At 44.4% G+C, this 22,295-nt stretch overlaps 1 protein-coding gene across 1 annotated transcript in view; it reads right to left on the bottom strand.

Moving 5' to 3' along the window:
• The window catches only part of LOC120053814 (obscurin-like), a 55,074-nt gene that overhangs the window by 17,531 nt on the left and 15,248 nt on the right, over nucleotides 1–22,295 (bottom strand). Inside the window, exons 10-35 of the mRNA XM_039001075.1 lie at nucleotides 22,001–22,270; nucleotides 21,431–21,700; nucleotides 20,648–20,914; nucleotides 20,225–20,497; nucleotides 19,797–20,060; nucleotides 19,319–19,585; nucleotides 17,173–17,439; nucleotides 16,743–17,012; nucleotides 16,313–16,582; nucleotides 15,788–16,063; nucleotides 15,154–15,420; nucleotides 13,039–13,260; nucleotides 12,534–12,800; nucleotides 12,149–12,418; nucleotides 11,623–11,889; nucleotides 11,134–11,400; nucleotides 10,540–10,806; nucleotides 8,133–8,402; nucleotides 6,712–6,990; nucleotides 6,338–6,595; nucleotides 5,332–6,176; nucleotides 3,474–4,359; nucleotides 3,254–3,329; nucleotides 3,081–3,178; nucleotides 729–829; nucleotides 107–310 (exon numbers count right to left, since the gene is read on the bottom strand). Coding sequence (XP_038857003.1) covers nucleotides 107–310; nucleotides 729–829; nucleotides 3,081–3,178; nucleotides 3,254–3,329; nucleotides 3,474–4,359; nucleotides 5,332–6,176; nucleotides 6,338–6,595; nucleotides 6,712–6,990; nucleotides 8,133–8,402; nucleotides 10,540–10,806; nucleotides 11,134–11,400; nucleotides 11,623–11,889; nucleotides 12,149–12,418; nucleotides 12,534–12,800; nucleotides 13,039–13,260; nucleotides 15,154–15,420; nucleotides 15,788–16,063; nucleotides 16,313–16,582; nucleotides 16,743–17,012; nucleotides 17,173–17,439; nucleotides 19,319–19,585; nucleotides 19,797–20,060; nucleotides 20,225–20,497; nucleotides 20,648–20,914; nucleotides 21,431–21,700; nucleotides 22,001–22,270 — 7,538 coding nt within the window. The remainder of the gene's footprint in view (nucleotides 1–106; nucleotides 311–728; nucleotides 830–3,080; nucleotides 3,179–3,253; nucleotides 3,330–3,473; nucleotides 4,360–5,331; nucleotides 6,177–6,337; nucleotides 6,596–6,711; nucleotides 6,991–8,132; nucleotides 8,403–10,539; nucleotides 10,807–11,133; nucleotides 11,401–11,622; nucleotides 11,890–12,148; nucleotides 12,419–12,533; nucleotides 12,801–13,038; nucleotides 13,261–15,153; nucleotides 15,421–15,787; nucleotides 16,064–16,312; nucleotides 16,583–16,742; nucleotides 17,013–17,172; nucleotides 17,440–19,318; nucleotides 19,586–19,796; nucleotides 20,061–20,224; nucleotides 20,498–20,647; nucleotides 20,915–21,430; nucleotides 21,701–22,000; nucleotides 22,271–22,295) is intronic.

Here is a 22,295-nt window from a genome sequence, read left to right as displayed (position 1 = left end):
TGTTTATGTGAAGAAACATAAAAAGTAGTTGATTGCATTGCCAAAATATGTCCATTTTGTCCATTTTATGCCCATCCTTTACCAGGACATACTGATGACCTAATACCTTTCTCTTCTTCTCCAGGTATGCAGGGGAGACCCATCCTTGGCGTGAGGGGCTGTTTTTGGAGGGTTTGGTACGGACCAGCCACTTCTCAGGGTGGACAGAGTCCAAGACCTCCACGTACTGGCCCTCCTTCAACACAAAGGTCTCCTTGTTGCCACCTTGTTGAGAGGTGCAGTTAGCTCTGGCCACATAGATATCAAATGTCTGTGGAAAAAAGTTGGTAAAAAGTTTAGTTACAAAACGCTATAGCCACAAATGTTTCACATTTGTATCTTTTGGTCATAAATGACTGCTTATGGTATAATCCAGCAGTATACCACCCTGCATCCCACTGCTGGCTTGCCTCTGAAGCTAAGCAGGGTTGGTCCTGGATGGAAGAGCAGATGCTGCTGGAAGTGGTGTTGGAGGGCCAGTAGGAGGCACTCTTTCTTCTGGTCTATAAAAAAATATCCCAATGCCCCACATTGCCCTGTGTAGGGTGCTGTCTTTCAGATGGGATGTTGAATGGGTGTCTTGACTCTTTGTGGTCACTAAAGATCCCATGGCACGTATTGGAATAGTAGGGGTGTTAAAATGGAGGGGCTGCTATGAGGAAGTTTTTCCAAAGTAGACCATACCGTACCTCTCTTCTGTCCTCGTCACCATCTGACTCTGAGCCAGAACCTGTGAGAGCAGCATGCGTGTGGTGTTTCGGGGACAGAGTCCTCAGCTTGGCATCAGTAGCTGGTGGGACATTCAGAGGAAGTGAGAGAAGAGAGCAGAAGCGTGCAAATGTCATTGAGTAATGTGTACTGTATGTAGCAAGGTAATGTTGTTCCCTTAGGTTATGAACAAGATAGCTTTCGTTTTGACATACCAGACTATTGTCACTCTTACTATTTAAATTCAACTTAGTGATCATAGATTGGACTGGTTCAATGAGGACACTTTATGGGTTATTCTATTTCTGAATGTTTACTTCTACTGTGGTATTGTCTTAACCATAACCATGACTGTTGGTGTATTATTTATACAATTATTATGAATCTTTATCTGTCATTTGAGTTTAACAAAGGTGGTATAATTATGACAATCAAGACATGTAGAATGGTTTAGCCAAGCTCTCCTAAATCTGTGTTGCATCATCCATTTCACTGTTTGTTGTCTTCTGCTCACATTGGAGAAGGTATGTGTTTTTCTGCTCTGACATTTATAACATTAAAGTGTGTAAATATCACTATATTTCTACTGAATAAGTAGCAGAATGTGTTCCCTGTAAACTTTATTCATGCACGGAGTCTGAATTCTGTTTGTTTAGAATGTTATCTTTGTACACATTCTTAATGGAATGTTTGCCTTAATGAGCATCATACTTAGCATTCTATGCTAGCTGTACATTGCATTCTCATTGGTCAGGGACTGAACGTGATATTGCTTTACTATCCAACAGGTGCAGATAACATTTTATTTATTTATTTTACTATTTATTTATAAAATTATTAATATTATAATTACTGCAGGTATGTTACCCTTTTCTATTTGAGAATTTCAAGGGGTTGTATTCTTTTTAGTTTTATATTACAATGTATTATACAGTGCCTTACAAAAGTATTCACCCCCCTTGGCGTTTTTACTATTTTGTTTCATTACAACCTGCAATTGAAATAGATTTTTATTTGGATTTCATGTAATGGACATACACAAAATAGTCCAAATTGGTGAAGTGAAATGAAAAAAATAACTTGTTTCATAAAATTCAAAAAAATAAACAACGGAAAAGTGGTGAGTGCATATGTATTCACCCCCTTTGCTATGAAGCCCCTACATAAGATCTGGTGAAACCAATTACCTTCAGAAGTCACATAATTAGTTAAATAATTAGTTAAATAAAGTGCAATCTAAGTGTCACATGATCTGTCACATGATCTCAGTATATATAAACCTGTTCTGAAAAGGCCCCAGAGTCAGCAACACCGCTAAGCAAGGGGCACCACCAAGCAAACGACACCATGAAGACCAAGGAGCTCTCCAAACAGGTCAGGGACAGAGTTGTGGAGAAGTACAGATCAGGGTTGGGTTATAAAAAAATATACGAAACATTGAACATCCCACGGAGCACCATTAAATCCATTATAAAAAAATATGGCACCACAACAAACCTGCCAAGAGAGGGCCGCCGACCAAAACTCAGGGACCAGGCAAGGAAGGCATTAATCAGAGAGGCAACAAAGAGACCAAAGAGACCCTGAAGGGGCTGCAAAGCTCCACAGTGGAGATTGGAGTATCTGTCCATATGACCCCTTTAAGCCGGACACTCCACATAGCTGAGCTTTGCAGAAGAGTGGCCAGAAAAAAAAGCCATTGCTTAAAGAAAGAAATAAGCAAAGACATTTGGTATTCGCCAAAAGGCATGTAGGAGACTCCCCAAACATATGGAAGAAGGTACTCCGGTCAGATGAGACAAAAATTGAGCTTTTTGGCCATCAAGGAAAACCCTATGTCTGGCGCAAACCCAACACATCTCATCACCCCGAGAACACCATCAATTTTAATTCCAGGTTGTAAGGCAACAAATTAGGAAAAATGGGGGTGAATACTTTCGAAAGCCACTGTAAGGTGGATTGCATGTGCATTGCATGTGCTTGTGCACAAATACTTGTATAGGTCTATGCATCACTGTGTCATCTCCTATTGGAGAAGGTGCAGATGCTGTTGAGAGGTACTGATACCTGTTATTTTCTACATCTACAACACTGTCTTTACTCTACACAACACAACGCAGACTGAAACCCATTACATGTGTATGATATCAAATTATTATAATATTTACAGCAATCAGTGTTAAAGTAAATGGATTCAGTACAATTAGTGTTAAAGAAAATGGATTCAATACAATCAGTGTTAAAGTAAATGGATTCAATACAATGTGAAATACCATAACCACGAAAGGCAACAACTCAATATTTAAGTCTAACGACAACAAAAAATGGCTGACCTTTGACCTTCAAATGTCTCTTTGGTGGTTGAGGTGTGACTTTCTGTTCTTTATCCTTATGGGATAACTGGTCCTCTGACTTAATGGCTTCCTTTACCCTGTGGGAATATTTTAGCTTATTAACATATGATTAAAAGTCTTTGGATGTTAAATGAAGTTTGTGAAGGTCTTACCTGCAGGGATCTTTGGGGATGATGTCAACAGGCTCTATGAAATCTGGAGCTGTGTCGTAGTCTGAGGGACTAGACACTGGAGAGACAGAGAAAACAAAATATGATTTTTAGTCTATCAACCAAACAGTTACAACTCACCCCTTGCAAAGGCAGACACAATTACTGCATATGACCCAGTTTACATACTAAGGACATCTGTCATGTTTCTAACTTGACTTACTAGAGCTGGCGGAGATGAGTGAGGCCCTCCTCCTCTCCTGCAGGGTATTACGGGGATCCCCCTCGGTCAGGTTGTAGGCCTGCCACAGGGAGATACCCTCACTCTCCACAGAACCCATAGTCTCCTTCCCAGAGGTGGAGGTCTGGGTTGGCTGAAGAGGGCCAACAGAGGCCAGGACTGGGTGCACAGAAGGGGTGGAGGGCTGTGCTGGGGCTGCAGGCCTCTGGGTGTAGGATGGAGGCTTTTGAGGTTGACCCACAGTAATGTTGCCATTATATGAGGTCACACCAAACTTGTTCACCACCTCACATGTATAGACCCCAGTGTCTATGGCTGACATGTTGATGATCACCAGTGTGCAGACGCCCTCCTCAGAGGTGCTCATGCGGTGGCGTTGGTCTCCTATGATCTGCTGGCCGTTCTTCAGCCAGCGTACTGCGTTGGACTTCCCTTCCACCATGCACGCTAGCTGGATGGTACCGTTGGTCTCAACGTTCTGGTTCTTGAACACCTGCTTGAAGATTGGCCGCATGTCTTTGCGGGTCTTGTATCCCTTGAAAGCTGCCTGGATCTTGATGGCGGCATCCAGCATCTCAGGTTCGTCCTCTACACTGATTTCCATGTCAGGTTCAGTCTCGTCAACTTGCTTAGTCATCGGGAGCCCCTTGGGAACTCCAGCTACAGCAACTACAGGCTTGCTGGTCTTCTGGTTGACTCTTACCTGGGTGGAGGCCTCAGTGGAGGACTCATCCTCTGAGATATGGACTTGGTTACCATCCACCGCAATCTTGTGTTTTTCCATCTCCTGTACTGTAGACCTTGCTGGCTGTTTGTCCCTCTGGTCTACCTCTGTCTCCTTCACCATAAACTTCACTGTCTGTTTGTCCTGATGGTCAATTTCTATATCTATCTCCTTTTTAGATCTAACAGACCTAACTATCTGCTCTACCCCAGCGTCCGACACTATAGATGCTCGTCTCGCTGGTGGAACTGGCTGTTTCCTCACCTCGTCTACCCCAGCATTCGAGACTGAAACAATAGATACTCTTCTCGCTGGTGGAACTGGCTGTTTCCTCACCTCGTCTACCCCAGCATCCAAAACTGAAACAACAGATGCCCGTCTCGCTGGTGGAACTGGCTGTTTCCTCACCTCGTCTACCCCAGCATCCAAAACTGAAACAACAGATGCTCGTCTCGCTGGTAGAACTGGCTGTTTCCTCACCTCGTCTACCCCAGCATCCAAAACTGAAACAACAGATGCCCGTCTCGCTGGTGGAACTGGCTGTTTCCTCACCTCGTCTACCCCAGCATCTGAAACTGAAACAACAGATGCCCGTCTCGCTGGTGGAACTGGCTGTTTCCTCACCTCGTCTAACCCAGCATCTGAAACTGAAACAACAGATGCTCGTCTCGCTGGTGGAACTGGCTGTTTCCTCACCTCGTCTACCCCAGCATCCGACACTGAAACAACAGAAGCTTGTTTCACTGGTGGAACTGGCTGTTTCCTCACCTTGTCTACCCCAGCATCAGACACATTAGATGCTCGTCTCGCTGGTGGAACTGGCTGTTTCACCATTTGGTCTACCCCAGTATCCGAAATTGAAACAAGAGAAGCTCGTCTCACAGGTGGAACGGGCTTTTTGCCTACATGCTCTAGCCCAGCATCAGACACTATAGATGCTCGTCTCGCTGGTGGAACTGGCTGTTTCCTCACCTCGTCTACCCCAGCATCTGAAACTGAAACAACAGATGCCCGTCTCGCTGGTGGAACTGGCTGTTTCCTCACCTCGTCTACCCCAGCATCTGAAACTGAAACAACAGATGCCCGTCTCGCTGGTGGAACTGGCTGTTTCCTCACCTCGTCTACCCCAGCATCTGAAACTGAAACAACAGATGCTCGTGTCGCTGGTGGAACTGGCTGTTTCACCACCTGGTCTACTCCAATCTCTTTCAATATCTTTTTCTCCCTCGTGTCTATTTCAGTCTTCTTCACCATAGACTTTTTCTCCTCTGTGTCCGTCACTATAGCTCTGACTGGCTGTTTCACTGGCTTTATCTCGCTCTGGTCCATCTGTGAATCCTTCACCATAGTTGCCTCCTTCCCTTTAGACCTCAGTGGTGGTACTAGCTGTTTCTGGGTCTTTTCTGCTATGGCATCCTTCACCATACCTACTGGCTGTTTCACTTTCTGTTTCTCCTGCTGGTCTACCTTAGTCTCCTTACCCAAAGACCTTAATGACTGTTTCTTATGTGGGTTTACCACTGTCTCTTTTTCCTCAAGCTCCAGGTCTTCCTCTGACTCCACAATGGATGACCGGGTCATGCCCCGTTTCTTTGGCTCTGGAGGGCCAGGTCGGGCCTCTTCTGGTGGAGTAGTGGGAGAGGCAGCCTTTGTGGGAGGAATTGTCTTGGGAGGATCTGTCTTGTCTGAGGGAGGCTTTACTGCCACAGAGGTGGTGGTCTCCACACCACCTGCCTGGCACGTGTAGCTGCCACTGTCTTCCTTCTTCAGCTCCAGGATGTGTAGCTGAAACACACAGCCGTCCTGCCTCATCTTGTACTTCCTGTTGGGCCTGAGAGGTAGCCGGCCCTTCCTCCACTGGACTGGGACCGCATGCTTAGACAGCTCACAGGATAGGAAGGCAGTGCCCCCCTCCTCAGCCTCCACAGCCTGCAGCTCCTCCTCAAAGTATGGAGGCAGCTCTGGAGAGACGGAAGATAATCAGGGAATTGGAAATCTATGTTCCATTTGACCAATGTTAGGATGAGTAATGCAAAGAGAAAATTCAGAATATTGTAACCCCCGGAGATAAACCTGAGTTCCTGGTTATGTTACTTCGCTCTTAATTATTGGAAATCCTTACCATTGACAGTCAGATTGGCGCTGCTCTGCATGTCACCAGTGTCACAGGAGTATATCCCAGAGTCCCCTGGTCCCGTGTCATGGATGAGCAGCAGGTTGAGCTTGCCCTCCTTACGAGTCTCATACTTATCTCCGTTCAGGAGGGGCATCCTGTTCCTTCTCCATGTGACAGGGCTAAACAGGTCAGAGGTCGTACAGGATAAAGTGGCCGTCTCCCCTTCCATGATGACGATGTCCCCAAGCTTCTTCTCAATGAGTACTGACAAAGACAGGAAACAGAGTAAACTACATATACCTTCTAACTGCATACACATATTAGTGATTAAAGTGTATAATTCACATTGTACTGTAACAAAATCAAAAGAGGTGGAAAACCTTTGGGTTTGGGGAGCACCAGCAATTGGGCGGAGGTCTTTTCCTCCCCGACCACGAAAGCCACGGTCCCGGTCTCCTCCGGCGTGGTCATGGTCAGGACCAGGCGGTGCTGGTGGCCCAGGCAGCTCATCTGGTTCATTTCATTCTTCTGCAGGAGGCTGGAGCCCAGCCACCACTCGCCCTCGCTTACCTCCTTGTGGGACAGCTCGCACACAAACACTGCATCCTGCCCGGCCATGATCTTCATGTCCTTCAGTCCTGACAAGATCATCACACGCTCTGTAGAGAAAAGGTTAGGATCAGTGTTACGGATACAAGTATCCTGTGTGTATTTGGTTTCTTTCCTTCTGCCCTAGTCACAGCTGTCACTCATCAGTCGCCAATCAGTCGCCAATTCCCTTTCCCAATCACATCCCCTTTCCCTTAGTTTAAAAACTCAGTCAGTTGTTTTCCCAAACTCTCTGTCTCTCTCTCCCTCTCTCTTTGTATGCAGTGATCTCTCTTTTGTTTTTGCACCTACATGTCACATTTGTCCATTATTATGTGAGTATGTATTGTTATGGTGTATGACTGTTTGTTTGTTGGTGGGTAAAGGGGGTACAAAGACAAGTCACCCATGGGCATACACTACCCGTAGGAAAACATTGTCTAAGAACCCTAATTAGAACTGGGTGGACCACCCACTGTATTTTATTGGTTAGTTAGCTAGCGGTTATTGTAGCAAGTAAGACTAGCTTAGGGGTTTTTGGATATTTATTATTTCTTTCCTTGGGTCCAGCTCAGCCCCCCCCCCCCCCCCCCCCCCATTACCGTGTGTTTAAACAATAAACCATTAGTGTTTGATGGTAAATTTAAGATGTCTGTTGTTATTAGTTCTCACTGTTCTTTTTCACTATTATGATTTGTATGAGATATGTTACGGGTCTTGTTTCCATCCCCCCTAGACTGCAGGGCCAACTAACTATTTATAGGATAATGTAGCAAGCTATACAGAGGAGATTACCCATTCAAAAGAATGCAAAGAAGTAAGCAAGGTATAACCTATCCTCTACCCACAATAATCACATATGAAAAGGGGCCAAACAGACTCATTGGGTTCCTTCAATTTTGTGAGTTTAATGAGGATATACTCTACATTTACTTCAGTACACTCTTAGATTTTGCTATCTAGAACCTGAAAGGGTTCTTCGGCTGTCCCCATAGGAGAACCCTTTGAAGTACCCTTTTTTGTTCCAAGTAGAACCCTTTTTTGTTCCATGTAGAACCTTTTCCACAGAGGGTTCTATGTGGAACCCAAAAGGGTTCCACCTGAAACCAAAAAAGGTTCTACCTGGAGCCAAAAAGGGTTCTCATATGGGGACAGCAACAAAATAAAAACTTTGGGAACTTTTTTCTAAGAGTGTAGGATGGGGTTGGCCTACCTTTCACAACTAGCATGGCTGTGGTCTTCTTTCCCCTGGTGATGCAGCTGTACTCCCCGGCGTCCTCCAGACTCAACTTCCTGATCTCCAGGGTGTGAACAGGGCCTTTCTTCTTCAAAGTGAACCTCTCCCCGTCTGTGACCAGGCAGGCTTCCTTCCTCCAGGTGACAGGGACCGTAACGCTGGAGACCTCACAGTAGAGGACCACTGACGTCCCCTCCATCACCACCTTGCTCTCTAGCTCCTTCTCAAAGAAGACTGATGCAGCAGCTGTATGGACCAGAGATGGACATCATCTGAAAATGTCTTGTGCTTCGGGGCCATTGCCCTATACTACCCACAGAGTACGATACTGTATAGGTTACAATTTGTTATGTTTTGTCAATTTGTGATGAAAAAACATTGTTCTGGAATAGATATGTTGTTTAATTCCTAAAGAGACCAGCTGCATTGATCTCTTGCTTTATTGTGTATTCTATTCCACTTTGGTACAGTTGCTGGTGTCATGACGTTGCCCTGTGGGTAAGGTTTATGACCCCCCCCCATAAATACCTTTCTCCCTTCCCTCTTTCTTGACTCTACAGAGGGACTCTTGAATAGCCTTTGTTAAACAGAGATTCTGGGGATATCAGAAGGTGGGGGGAAATGAACCATATTTTGGGAATCCAACCAGTTGAATATATGCGTTGGTACTTCATGAATATGATGTCAGTTTGGTTGTCATCTGAGACATTCTCATCAATGATAAGATAACATACACGGTACAGTGGAAATAGTTATCAGATTCACATGGAATTGTTGTGCAATTCAAATGTTTAAATATACAATTATTGGTGAAGAGATGAAATGTAATTTTAGCTTCCAAATGAGAGATTTGGGTTTTCATAAGGTTAGGGCTCTGCTAATCAGTGGCCCGCCCCTGTGAAGAGACATGGGTTATAAAACTATGAAAACACACCCTTCTCCCTCCACTATATAAGCCCTTGATGAAAATGTAACCTTCTGTTCCGGGTACATTAGGATGACGATCCGATGTCAGAAGGGTTCAGATTGTAACGTCCTGACCAGAGTTCTTATGTGTTTTGCTTGTTTAGTGTTGGTCAGGACGTGAGCTGGGTGGGAATTCTATGTTGTGTGTCTAGTTCGTCTGTTTCTATGTTCAGCCTGATATGGTTCTCAATCAGAGACAGCTGTCAATCGTTGTCCCTGATTGAGAATCATATATAGGTGGCTTGTTTTGTGTTGGGGATTGTGGGTGGTTGTTTCCTGTCTCTGTGTTTATGTTCTGCACCAGATAGGACTGTCTCGGCTTTCACGTTTGTTGTTTTGTAATGTTTGTTAATGTTCATCGTTTATTGTTTAATTAAACATGTTGAACACTAACTGCGCTGCATTTTGGTCCTCTCCTTCATCCCAGGAAGAAAGCCGTTACACAGATAATAACTACAGAACGAAGCCAACCTCAGCGTGAGCTTTGGTTGCGAATGGTAGGAACTTTGAACTCTTATTCGCTACAGAAGTGATACCTCCTAGCCGTTGAGTTTGCAGCGGCCGCTGTAAACATGGGCTAGGAGAGGACAGACAGAGTATGCAGTCTACCACACAACGACGACACTACAACGTTTCCCGTTCACCACCAGAGACACTCTTCAAAGGACAAAGGACTCTGTTGGGCAACACGGCCTTCCATCTACCACCAACCTATTGAAGCGCAGCTCAGAGTAAATATTTATTGCATTTTCCTTTTCCAAATGGGCGGTAATTTAGAACGCATAAGATCCTGTATTTACGATAGAGACATCGCTTCTCCCTTTGTTCTTCAGTCTTCCCGCTCTTTCACTCAAACCCAACCCCCCTTTTCTTTGTGTAACCAGCTGTCATATCTGTTCCGTCCGCTAGGGACGTTTTCCTTTATGACATAATTTGTAATCAAGGTATGATTCATTCTGTGTATATGTAATTCTGTGTGATTAGTTAGGTATTTAGTAAATAAATAATTAAACCCAATTTTGTATTGCTGATTCAACTTGTTAGCCAGGGTTCGTGAAGATAACCAAGAATTTACAACTTTCAGATGAGACTGAAATAAGGTGACGATTAATATTGACTGCTATTGATGTAAAATATTACTAGGTCTTTAAGAGTTTATTCAGAAGATAACTGCTCTATAAATATTATTTCGTGGTGCCCCGACTTTCTAGTTAATTACATTTACATGATCAGCTCAATCAGGTAATATTAATTACAGAGAAAGGATTTTATAGAATAGCATGTCATATCACTTAATCCGGCATAGACAAAGACATGACACTGGGGAGGCCCATACTTCAACTCTTCAATTCCTGGTGAAGGAGCCTTTTATATCCAACAAAAATGACAGCCAGACAACATGTAACATGTACTGTACCTCTCACGTTGACTTCAGCAGTGGTCTTCTGATCTCCGAATATACAGCTGTACTCCCCCACGTCCTCCGGTTGGATGTTCCTGATGTGCATCTCCGCTACCTTTCTCTCCAGCTTCATCTGGTACCTTCCTCCAGGGCTCACCTCCTCCTTGCCTTTCCACCACTCCACCGGGACTCCAGCCTTAGACAGCTCACAGCGCAGGTTCACGATGCCCCCCTCTGGAGCCTCCTGGTTCTTAAGACCCATTTTGAAGGTGACAGGTATGGCTGAGGACATGAAATCAAAACCAACCATTTTAGTATGTCACAAAGTCCTTAAAGGGATATTTTACTCAAAAACAACTTGTTCATAAGCCCACTGTTAATACAATCACAAAAAGGTATGCATGTCAGCAATTGATTTTAAGAGATAGAGCACTTTCAGTACAGAGCAGCAAAAATAAGCAGATTATCGTTTTTGAGTAAAATATCCCTTTAACAGAAACCAGGCTGAACAGAGGGTGCCCATCCTCCTAAATTACCTTCACATATTGCTGTGTTTACTATAATAAAATACTCAACCCCCCTTAAGAAACCAATAGCATCTCCTCTTACCAGTGATGTTGACAGTGGCAGTGGTTTTGGCTTCTGCGTAAACACAGCTGTAGAATCCGGTGTCCTCGAGCACTGCTTTCCTGATGGTCAGTTCCATCGTTGCCTCTCTCTTCCTTATCTGGTACCTCACTCCATTCTTCAGCAGCTCCTCTCCCTTCCTCCACTCTGCCGTCAGTCCTGGTTTAGAGAGCTCGCAGAATAACGTCACACTGTTCTCCTCCTCGACTTCCTGGTTCTTCAACTTCACCTTGAACGTGATGGGAGGAGCTGGGGACAGCAAACAAGTAAATTGTCGACTCATATACAAACATATACAAATTAAAGTTCCTATAGTGGAAAAGTATAAAACGAGGGATTGCATGAATCCAAGAAATATCAGACATGTTATAACACGTATCTGGTATTTATACACTATATTGTTGTTGAACACAACAACAGGGATGAAACATATGTTATACAAAGTGTAGTACTATCATAAGTCTGACTCACCCTTCACGGTCAGCTCAGCAGTTGACTGGGCGTCTTTAGTCTTGCAGGTGTATTTCCCAGCGTCACTCTCCTCCACGTTATGAATGAGCAGTTTAGTGATGCGTCCCTCCTGCTTCATCTCATATTTGTCTCCAGACTTCAGGATGACTCTCCCCTTCCTCCAGTCTACTGGGGCTCCAGGCTTGGAGAGCTCACAAAATAACTTCCCACTGTCCCCCTCTTTGATCATCGCGTTCTGGACCTCTTGTGTGAATGTTACAGGGAGGGCTGAGAAGAATATGTATTTAAGACTGAGACATTATCTGGCTCAACTGCTTTGATTTCTACACATCCTCTGACAGATTCATCTCATGTGTATCCCCCATGCCCCCTTGTGGGAAATGTACTTGGTGTCATCCAACGCACAATCCAGAAATTATATTCAAAGATATTTCCATTTTCAGAATAACACACTTGCCAACAACCTTTGAAGAATAAACAGTATATCAATGTATTAGCATGTAGTAAAAATGAGCAAAGACCATACCCCTAACTTTGATGTCAGCTGCTGTCCTAACATTGCAGGCGGTGACACAGCTATACTCCCCAGCGTCCTGCAGCACCACGTTCCTGATGACCATCTCAGCAGTCCTCCCCTCCTGTTTCATCTGGTACCTCTTCCCTTCCCTCAGTAGCTCCTCTCCCTTCAGCCATTCCACAGAGACTCCCGATTTAGACAGCTCGCAGCGCAACGTCACGTTACCCTCCTCCGGAGCCTCTTGGTTCTTTAGTTTCTGCTTGAAAGTGACTGGGACGGCTGAACAATGATAGAAACACATACTGTGAGAACAACATCTTCTAGGATTGTGTGGTACACAGCGAGTTTAAAATGTCAAGACGATGCACATATTATTCAACAGTGTTTCCCCTACCAGTGATACTGATGGTGGAAAACGTTTTCTGGTCTTCCAACACGCAGCTGTAGACTCCACTGTCTTCAGGTAAGGTTTTCCTGATGATCAGCTCCAAGGTTGCGTTTTTCTGCTTCATCTGGTACTTCTCTCCGTTCTGCAGCAGATCTGTTCCTCTCATCCATTCTACCAACATCCCTGGTTTAGAGAGCTCGCAGCGCAACGTCACATTGTTGCCCTCCTCAACCTGAAAGTTCCTCAGCTCTTCTATAAATGTGACGGGGCGAACTGAAAGACACCATAGTAGAGGGCTGTCAAACCTTTCTGAAACCTATATTTCCCTTATTTATTAAAAACTAGTGGAATTGAAAACACATTTGTGTCTTACTGATGAAATATACAGCCTATTTGCCAAATGCAATATTCAAGCTTTCTCCAACATTTCCAAACTATAACCAAAATATAACCAAAATATACCCACCATTTATTGTAACAGTGGCTGTAGTCTTTTGTTCACCACAAATACAGGCGTAAACGCCACTGTCTTCCAGATTCGCATCGATAATCTTCAATTCCACCAGTAAATCTTTCTTCCTTATCTGGCACTTGTCTACATTCTTCAACAGCTCTGCTCCCCTCTTCCACTCAACTGAGGCTGCAGGTTTTGACAGCTCACAGCGTAGTGTCACAGTCTTACCCTCCTCAACTTCCATGTTCCTCAGCTGTTCTTTGAAAGTGGGGGGTAGGCCTGAGGAAAACAAGGAACAGTAGTTAGTGGTGGTAAACCCTAAATGTGGAAAGGAGAACGGGCTAGTCCATTTCATGCTTTATGCTTGTGCTTCTGTCACAGAGAGAATCCAATAATCCAGAGTGTGTCCCTGGGGTTCAGTGAACTCTGACATAACGTTCAACAATGACAAAACACAGCTTTTTGATGCAGCACCAAGATCGTTCTTTCACTGTCAGACAGCGCTTTGAAACAATGTTATTCATTCTCAGGCACATTGCTACAGGCAAAGGGGCATTTGATTGGTTTGTTGCTTATTGAAGAATCAGTGATGAACATGCTCTTTTGTTTTACCAGGCCCCCTCCTATTCCATTTTCAAAAGCTTCTGTTAACTGAATGGAGAGTTGAATGTGTCATACACTATATATATACACAAGTATGTGGACAGCCCTTCAAATTTGTGGATTTGGCTATTCAGACACACTCGTTGCTGACAGGTGTGTAAAATCGAGCACACCACCATGCAATCACCATAAACAAACATTAGCAGTATAATGGCCTTACTGAAGAGCTCAGTGACTTTCAATGTGGCACGGTCATAGGATGCCACCTTTCCAACAAGTCAGTTTGTCAAATTTTGCCCTGCTAGAGTTGCCCCGATCAACTGTAAGTGGTGTTATTGTGAAGTGGAAACGTCTAGGAGCAACAACAGCTCAGTGTAGGCCACACCAGCTCACAGAATGGTACCGCCGAGTGCTGAAGTACGTAGCGTGTAAAATTTGTCTGTCTTCGGTTTCAACACTCACTACTGAGTTCCAAACTGCCTCTGGAAGCAATGTCAGTACAAGAACTGTTCGTCGGGAGCTTCATGAAATGGATTTTCATGGCCAAGCAGCCGCACACAAGTCTAAGATCACTATGTGCAATGCCAAGCGTCGGCTGGAGTGGTGTAAAGCTCGCCACCATTAGACATCTGGAGCAGTGGAAACATGTTCTCTGGAGTGATAAATCACGCTTCACCATCTGGCAGTCTGATGGATTAATTTGACTTTGGCGGATGCCAGGAGAACGCTACCTGCACCCAATGCATAATGCCAACTGTAACATTTAGTGGAGTAGGAACAATGGTCTGGGGCTGTTTTTCATGGCTAGGACACATAGTTCCAGTGAAGGGAAATCTTAACGCTACAGCATACAATGTCATTCTAGACCAGAGGTGGGCAATTCCAGTCCTCGGAGGCCTGATTGGTGTCACCGTTTTGCCCCAGCTAACACATCTGACTCCAATAATCACCTAATCATGATCTTCAGTTTAGAATGCAATTTGATTAATCAGCTGTGTTTGCTAGGGATGGAGAAAAAGTGTGACACCAATCAGGACCTCGAGGACTGGAGTTGCCCACCCCTGTTCTAGACGATTCTTTGCTTCCAACTTTGTGGCAACAGTTTGCGGAAGGCCCTTTCCTGTTTCAGCATGACAATTCCCTCGAGCACAAATCGAAGTTAATACAGAAATGGTATGTTGAGATCGGTGTGGAAAGACTTGACTGGCCTGCACAGAGCCCTGACCTCAACCCCATCGAACACCTTTGGGATGAATTGGAACTTCAACTGCGAGCCAGGCCTAATCGCCCAACATCAGCGCCCGACCTCACTAATGCCCCTGTGGCTGAATGGAAGCAAGTCCCCGCAGCAATGTTCTAACATCTAGTGGCAAGCCTTCCCAGAAGAGTGGAGGCTGTTATAGCAGCAAAGGGGGGGACCAACTCCATATGAATACCCATGATTTTAGAATGCGATTTGCTTTGATACACACTGGACTGGAGATGCACCTGGTTATACAGTATCACAAATACAGTTTTATCATAAGTTACAATATAAAGTCTAACCATGTTCATTTTGGTCTGACTCACCCTTCACGGTCAGCTCAGCAGTTGACTGGGCGTCTTTAGTCTTGCAGGTGTATTTCCCAGCGTCACTCTCCTCCACGTTATGGATGAGCAGTTTAGTGATGCGTCCCTCCTGCTTCATCTCATATTTATCTCCAGACTTCAGGATGACTCTCCCCTTCCTCCAGTCCACTGGGGCTCCAGGCTTGGAGAGCTCACACCAGAACTCCCCACTGTCCCCCTCTTTGATCATCGCGTTCTGGAGCTGGCGCTTGAACGTCACAGGGAGAGCTGTGGAAACATTAACATTGTTTCATATTGTATGACCGCAAGAAGTATAAAATCAAACTCACTATCTGTGTATGGTCTAAAAGCAGGAGTCACTCAACCTGTCCACCTCTAAATAATTAAATGTATTAAGAGTGGTGTCAAAATCATTTTGCCCCAGGGGGCCGCATTCCGTTTTCAATGAGGTCTGAAAGGCCGCACTGATTAAAAAAAACATTTCCTCGCTGTCAAAACGTGATTTTAAAAAAGATATTTAAAAAAATGAGTCCAACAACCTCTCCCCACCAAGGATTTGAATTTGTGTATATATATATATATATATATATATATATTTTTTTTTCTTCATAGATATAGATCAAATGTTGCTTACCTTGCACTTTAACTACAGCGGTGGTCTTCTGGTCTCCAGTGACACAGCTGTATTTTCCTATGTCCTCCGGTTGCACGTTGGTAATGGTCATCTCAGCGATCCTCCCCTCCAATTTGATCTGGTACTTTCCCCCTGACAGGTCCTGGGACAGTTCTGTCTCCCCCCTCCACCACTCCACCGGGACGCCAGACTTAGACAGTTCACAGCGCAGGGTCACGTTGCCCTTCTCTGGGGCATCCTGGTTCTTCAGACCCACTCTGAAGGTGGCGGGTACAGCTGAGGGAACCAAGAGAGATAGGAAGTCAGCGAAAATAGGATATTTCATCAAAGAGTGAACACTGAACACAGTGAAATCTAGAACAGCCTTGAAAAACCTTTACCCTTCACCAGATAAGATGAAGGACAATTAATTAAACCTACATTGGAGCTAAGGGCTCAAGTTAAGTCAGGCATTGAACATTTAACCAAGTTTATGTGCACCAGTGACAATTGTTTCATTAGAGCACAAAGCGTTATTGCCCCTACCAAGGACTTTGACTGTGGCCTTTGTCTTCTGATCTCGACACACACAGCTGTAGACTCCACTGTCCTCAGGCAGAGCCTCCCTGATGATGAGCTCCAGTGCCAAGCCTCTCTGCTTCATCTGATACTTGTCTCCATTTTGCAGTATCATCTGTCCTCCCAGCCTCCACTCCACAGGGACCCCTGATTTAGACAGCTCACAGTGCAGGCTGATGGTGATCCCTTCCTCAGTCTGCAGATTCCTCAGCTTTTGCTTGAAAGTGACTGGAATTGCTGAAAGAAACCACAGAAATTAGAAACATGGATGCCGTCTATTCACTTATAGAAAGGATTGTAATTTGATGCTGATGTATACTGCATAAAACATTTTTCACATTTGATATAAAATTCAATGTGAATTTAAATATTTTCTAAATGATCTCCAATCCTTTACCCGTGACAGTAACACCGGCTGTGGTCTCCACATTGCCACAAACGCAGGTGTAGATATTGCTGTCTTCAGGTTTCGCATCCAGAATCTTCAGTTCATTCACCAACTCTCTCTGCTTTATCTGAAACTTCTCTCCATTGTTCAGCAGCTCCTCTCCTCCCATCATCCATTCTACAGGGACTCCTGGTTTAGAGAGCTCACAGTGTAACACCAAATTGTTCCCCTCCTCAACCTGTGCGTTCCTCAGCTTTTTTTTGAAGGTAACGGGCAGGGCTGAAGAAACATGGAAAATAGTTTAATGAGAATAGTATAAATTGTAAGGTATTTTGGCCTTCATGTAAATGACAAAAAATGCAAATGTATAAAATGTCACTTCAAGAAAGATTAGCTGTAGCTGTACAGGAAAACATAATAAGGCTGAGGAACTTCCTACCGCTGATTTTGACAGTGGCCGTGGTCTTTTGGTCTGCACACTGGCAGCTGTAGACTCCACTGTCTTCTGGCACAGCTTTCCATATCTGAAGCTCCGATATGGTCTCCCTCTTCCTTATCTGAAACTTCATTCCATGCCTCACCGGCTCCTCTCCTTTCTTCCACTCTACAGGGACTCCTGGTTTGGAGAGCTCACAGCGCAATGTGAAACTGTTGCCCTCCTCAGCCTGAACATTCTTCAACTGTTGTTTGAAGGATATGGGGATAGCTGACGAGTAAATATACATATTTTAGTATTAAAACCTCTTAAATGTAAAGTCCCCATATTTGGGGACCCTATTAGATTTTGTTTTATTCAGTTCAGTCTGGTATGAGAACGGTAGCCCCTATCTGCAAAAGCAGGGTGTCTGTGGAAAGCTAAGTGTCTTGGCTATTGATTGATGCCTTCAAATATTTGGTAACACACTACCATATATGGGCATACAAATTTATAAGGTCAGGGCGAGCCGATGACCTCATTTCAAGATGGCTGCTACCTACATTCCGGTTAGCGTTGTGAGACATAAACGAAATAGACATGGAACACGTTGATACACACTAAAAGCTGGGACTCCACAGATCATGAGGATATCTTATTTCTCTGTCTGTGACCTACCGTTATTGATCACCAGCCCCGAGAGTCAAAATGTTTATTTTACACAACGTTTTCACCAAACATCTTACAAGGTAAGCTTCGATTTGGTCAGTATTTGAACTATAGCTACATGGGGTGGTATCAAATTAATCCATAGATTGGTAGGAACAAATCTAGCCTATTGTCAATGTTTTCTGATGATGTATGACTTAATGGCAACATTGAATGTCCACCGAGTGACTATATCTTTGCACATCAAAAATATGATGTTGCCTGCTTAGGCATCCATTACACAGGGGATTGGCTACTATGGCATCTTGACAGTATTGTAGCCAATGAGATAAGCTTTCCAGGGATATGCAGTTGACCTGGATGGAACAAAGCAAGGCCTAGAACCTTTTAACATCCAGTTTGTAAAAACAGTGCAATTACCACATTCTGACATTTTGGAGAGGTTGAAAGGACACTTGAATGTACCCTGGATAACCCATAACACCACCACAATGTTTGAGTGAGGTTGATATGGTAATAAATTGTGTTTTTATACTGAACAAATAGCATTTAGGATTGCAAATATGCAATATCACTGGAATGATCTAATTTACAGACCTAGAGGTTTAGGGACACTTGGAAACGTCCCGTGTCCACACCTGACACCACTTACTAAAACATGTTGGAAGCCATCTGATGTGTTTCCAGCTCTAGTCATCAATAATTAACTTATAGCTTGTCAATGAAAGATGACTTTCAAAATAAAAAAAAATGTTATTTTGTGTGTGCTTGATCTTGTGTATTCTGAACTATGTAACTCATATCGATCTTCTGATAATTTCCTCATAATCTCCCAGATGTCTTTTTTCCCAAATATACCACGTTTTTGATGTCAGAATCATGTAATTACACATGAATAGCAGTTGCATTTGGGTATGTCTATTTAGGCGGAAATCTACATTTTGTCATTCCATTTAATTAACCACCAACAGGCATGACGACTGAATGAAAATGGAAAATGTTTCCATTCATGTTCAGATAGATTATCTTTAATTTATTGGTGTGATAATTAGGGATGTCAAGCGATAAAAAAAAATGTAATTGAGTTCCTAGCAAATTCAGAATTTGTTCAAATTTTGCTGTAATTTAAGATTTTAATACAAAAAGCATTACACAAACATTGATGTCTTGATTTTGTCCAAAGTAACGGTTCGCAAAATCAGGTAAATTGATAATGCACACTTCGTTTAACCTCAATGTCAACTTGTTTTAAAATCACTTTGTTTTTAGCTGTATATATTGTGTATTTTGAACGTTTTCAGAAAACATGATTAATCACAATAAAAATACAGTTGTGCACTAAAACTATAAAAATGTAACTTAAGATATATGATTAACTCTGATAGCACTAGTGATAATACAACATTGAATTTATTGAATTCATTTAATTTCTGTTGGCACTAATGTTACTCCACACGATGCATCCTGGGAATTGAAATGAAAAGCAGGAATGTATTTTTACCGTGGACTGTGAGGGTGGCTGTGGTTCTGTGGTCTCGACACTGACAAGTGTAGTCTCCTGAGTCTTCTGGCTTCGGGCCGGTGATGGTCAGAGAGATGAGGGACTTCTTCTGCTTTATCAGGTACCTCTCTCCAGCCCTGAGGTTCTCCAAGCCCCTCCTCCAGTGGAACGCAACCCCCGGCAGGGAGAACTGACAGGACAGGGTCACATCCTCCCCCTCCTTCACCTCCATGCTCTGCAGCTGCTGGGTAAACTCAGCTGGGATGGCTGGAACAAAAAGATGGACCCATGACAGCCTAATGTACATTGTGGTGTGACAAGAATAAGCAAGGTATAGCTGAAGCAAACCGGTAAAGAAGTAATCCTGTTCTTTGTCTTTTGAAGACATTTACAGTACTTCTTTACATGTGATGCCAAATGCACAGTAAGGACAACAACAACATAATAAAATATCTTAAAACAGAGGTCCTTTTCTTACCTTTCACAGTGACGACGGCCTTGGTGCTGACAGATCCAGCGCTGCACTCGTACACCCCAGCATCGCTGTTACTGACCTCCCTGATTGTCAGCCTGGCCTCATTACCTGAGCGACTGACGTAGTACCTCGAGGAGCTCCACATTAGGCAGCCATCTTTGTACCACAGAATGTGGCATGGCTTAGAGGTGATACACACCAGCACCAAACCGCCTCCCTCAATGGCCTCACAGTCCTCCAATGCTTTGGTAATGGTGGGACGTCTCTCTTTACCACAAGAAGAGTAGATTACATAGACAACCGTGTCAAATACATAAATGCTGGACAAAAAGGAGTGACATATAATTGACATAGTTTCATTTTGTGAATAGTTGTAATAGTACAGTGTTTTTAGATGTTTGTAAAACAAAACAACTGTACGCTGAAGTTACCTCTAACAAGCAATGAGGCGTAGGACCTCTTGTCACCTGCCTCGAAGGAGATGGTGCCCGAGTCTTTATGGGCCAGCTGTTTGAAGGTTAAACTGTGGTATCCCCCCGGGACCACCTGGATCTCATTCAGCTTGTTGGTGTACAGTAAGGTCTCATCCAGGTACCACTTGACCCCAACATAGTCGCTGGGACAGATACGGCACCTGAACATCACCGTGTCATTCTCCAGACACTCAACGTCCTCCAACTCATCCATGATCAAAACCTTCTGACCTGCACCGATCACGCAAGGGTTTAACATTAAACATACACAAGCTGTATAGAAAGGAGTACACTCAATATGGCTCTCAAAATCCAACCTATAACAGAACGTTGACTTGAATGGGACTGTTTGTTCTATTCATTCTATTTCTATGGCCTTACCATGTACGGTCAGTAGCGCCCGGCTCTGCATGGTGCCAACGTCGCAGATGTACACATCCGTGTCACCCTTGTCCAGGCAGCTGATTGTGAGGGAGAGGGCCACGCCCTTCTGCTTCATCACATACTTCTTGCCCGCCCGGAGCTTCGCCATGCCCTTCAACCAGGTCACCCGCTTGGCCGGCAACCTCGTCTCGCACTCCAGCGTCACCTTGCTCTTCTCCTCGGCCCGTGCCTCCCGCAGCTCACGTGCAAACATGTGCTGCAGCTCTGCAGGTGTGGGAGAGGTTAAAAACACTTCCTGTGTGCTAAACCTGAGCAGGTGTGGGAGGGGTTAAATACACTTCTTGTGTGCTACATCTGAGCATGTGTGGGAGGGGGTTAAATACACTTATTGTGTGCTGCTATACCTGAGCAGGTGTGTGAAGGGGTTAAATACACTTCCTGTGTGCTACACCTGAGCAGGTGTGGGAGGGGTTAAATAAACCTCCTGTGTGCTACACCTGAGCAGGTGTGGGAGGGGTTAAATACACTTCATGTGTGCTACACCTGATTAGGTACAAAAGCAGTCCAGAAACTGGCCAGAACATTTCAAAACAAGTAATTAGTCACAAGTCAAAGTCGAGTCCGGAGTCTTGAGGCTCTGAGTCAAAGTCGAGTCTGGAGTCTTGAGGCTCTGAGTCAAAGTCGAGTCGCAAATTCATTTACATTTGACACGATTACACAACATTGCTAAACAACACAATACCGTTACACAATAATACTGCAGTACTACCCAGTACTTGCCTCTGACCTCCAGCTTGGCACGGGTGGCAATTCCATCTGCCTCACAGCAGTACTCTCCAGAGTCTCTGATGCAGGTGTTTGTGATCACCAGCCGTACCAGGTGGTCCTCCACACTGATCTCGTACTTGGGGGGGCTGTGCCTGATCTGATGGCCGTTCTTCAGCCAGCGTATGAAGGCCTCAGGCTTGGTGATCTCACAGCTCAGCTCAGCATCCTCCCCTGGGGTGGCTTTGACGTTCGTCATGTCCCTGAACACATGCACTGGCTTCTCTGTAGGAGGAAGGACATACAGTATAACATACAGTATAACAGTATAACATTATTAGCAGGTTTTCTCTAGGGACACATACAGTATAATCTGTTTACAGGCCTTCAATCTGGACACCCACATGTTGCAATAGGCCCTCCTTAGGAACAAACACACTCTACATAGTAATACGTATAGCCTAAGTACCATCCTGTTGATGCTCTTACAGAGGTTAGATCAAGGATAGTGTGACTGGCCAGGATGACACACAGGTTAGTACACATTTCAGACAGACACGCTTCAGACAAGAGCCAGTCACTCACCTTTGACAAATAGCATGGTCCTGCAGCTGAGGTCTTTGATGAAGAAGACAACGTCCCCGGCGTCAGTCAAGGTTGCATCTCTGATTGTCATCTTGTACTTGCGGCCCTTGTTTACGCTCTGGATGCGGCTGTTGCTGACCACAAGTTGACCGTTCAGGGTCCAGGAGGACTCGTCGATGACATCATGAGAGAGGACGCACTCGAAACTGCAGCTCTCGCCCTCCAGAACAGAGGCCGTCTTCATACGCTGGGCAATGGTGATGTGAAGGTCTGTGGTGGGAAATGTCAGTGAGAT

Source organism: Salvelinus namaycush, chromosome 9, assembly GCF_016432855.1.
Source record: "Salvelinus namaycush isolate Seneca chromosome 9, SaNama_1.0, whole genome shotgun sequence".
Classification (NCBI taxonomy): domain Eukaryota; kingdom Metazoa; phylum Chordata; class Actinopteri; order Salmoniformes; family Salmonidae; genus Salvelinus; species Salvelinus namaycush.
This window is presented reverse-complemented; position numbering and strand designations above follow the sequence as displayed.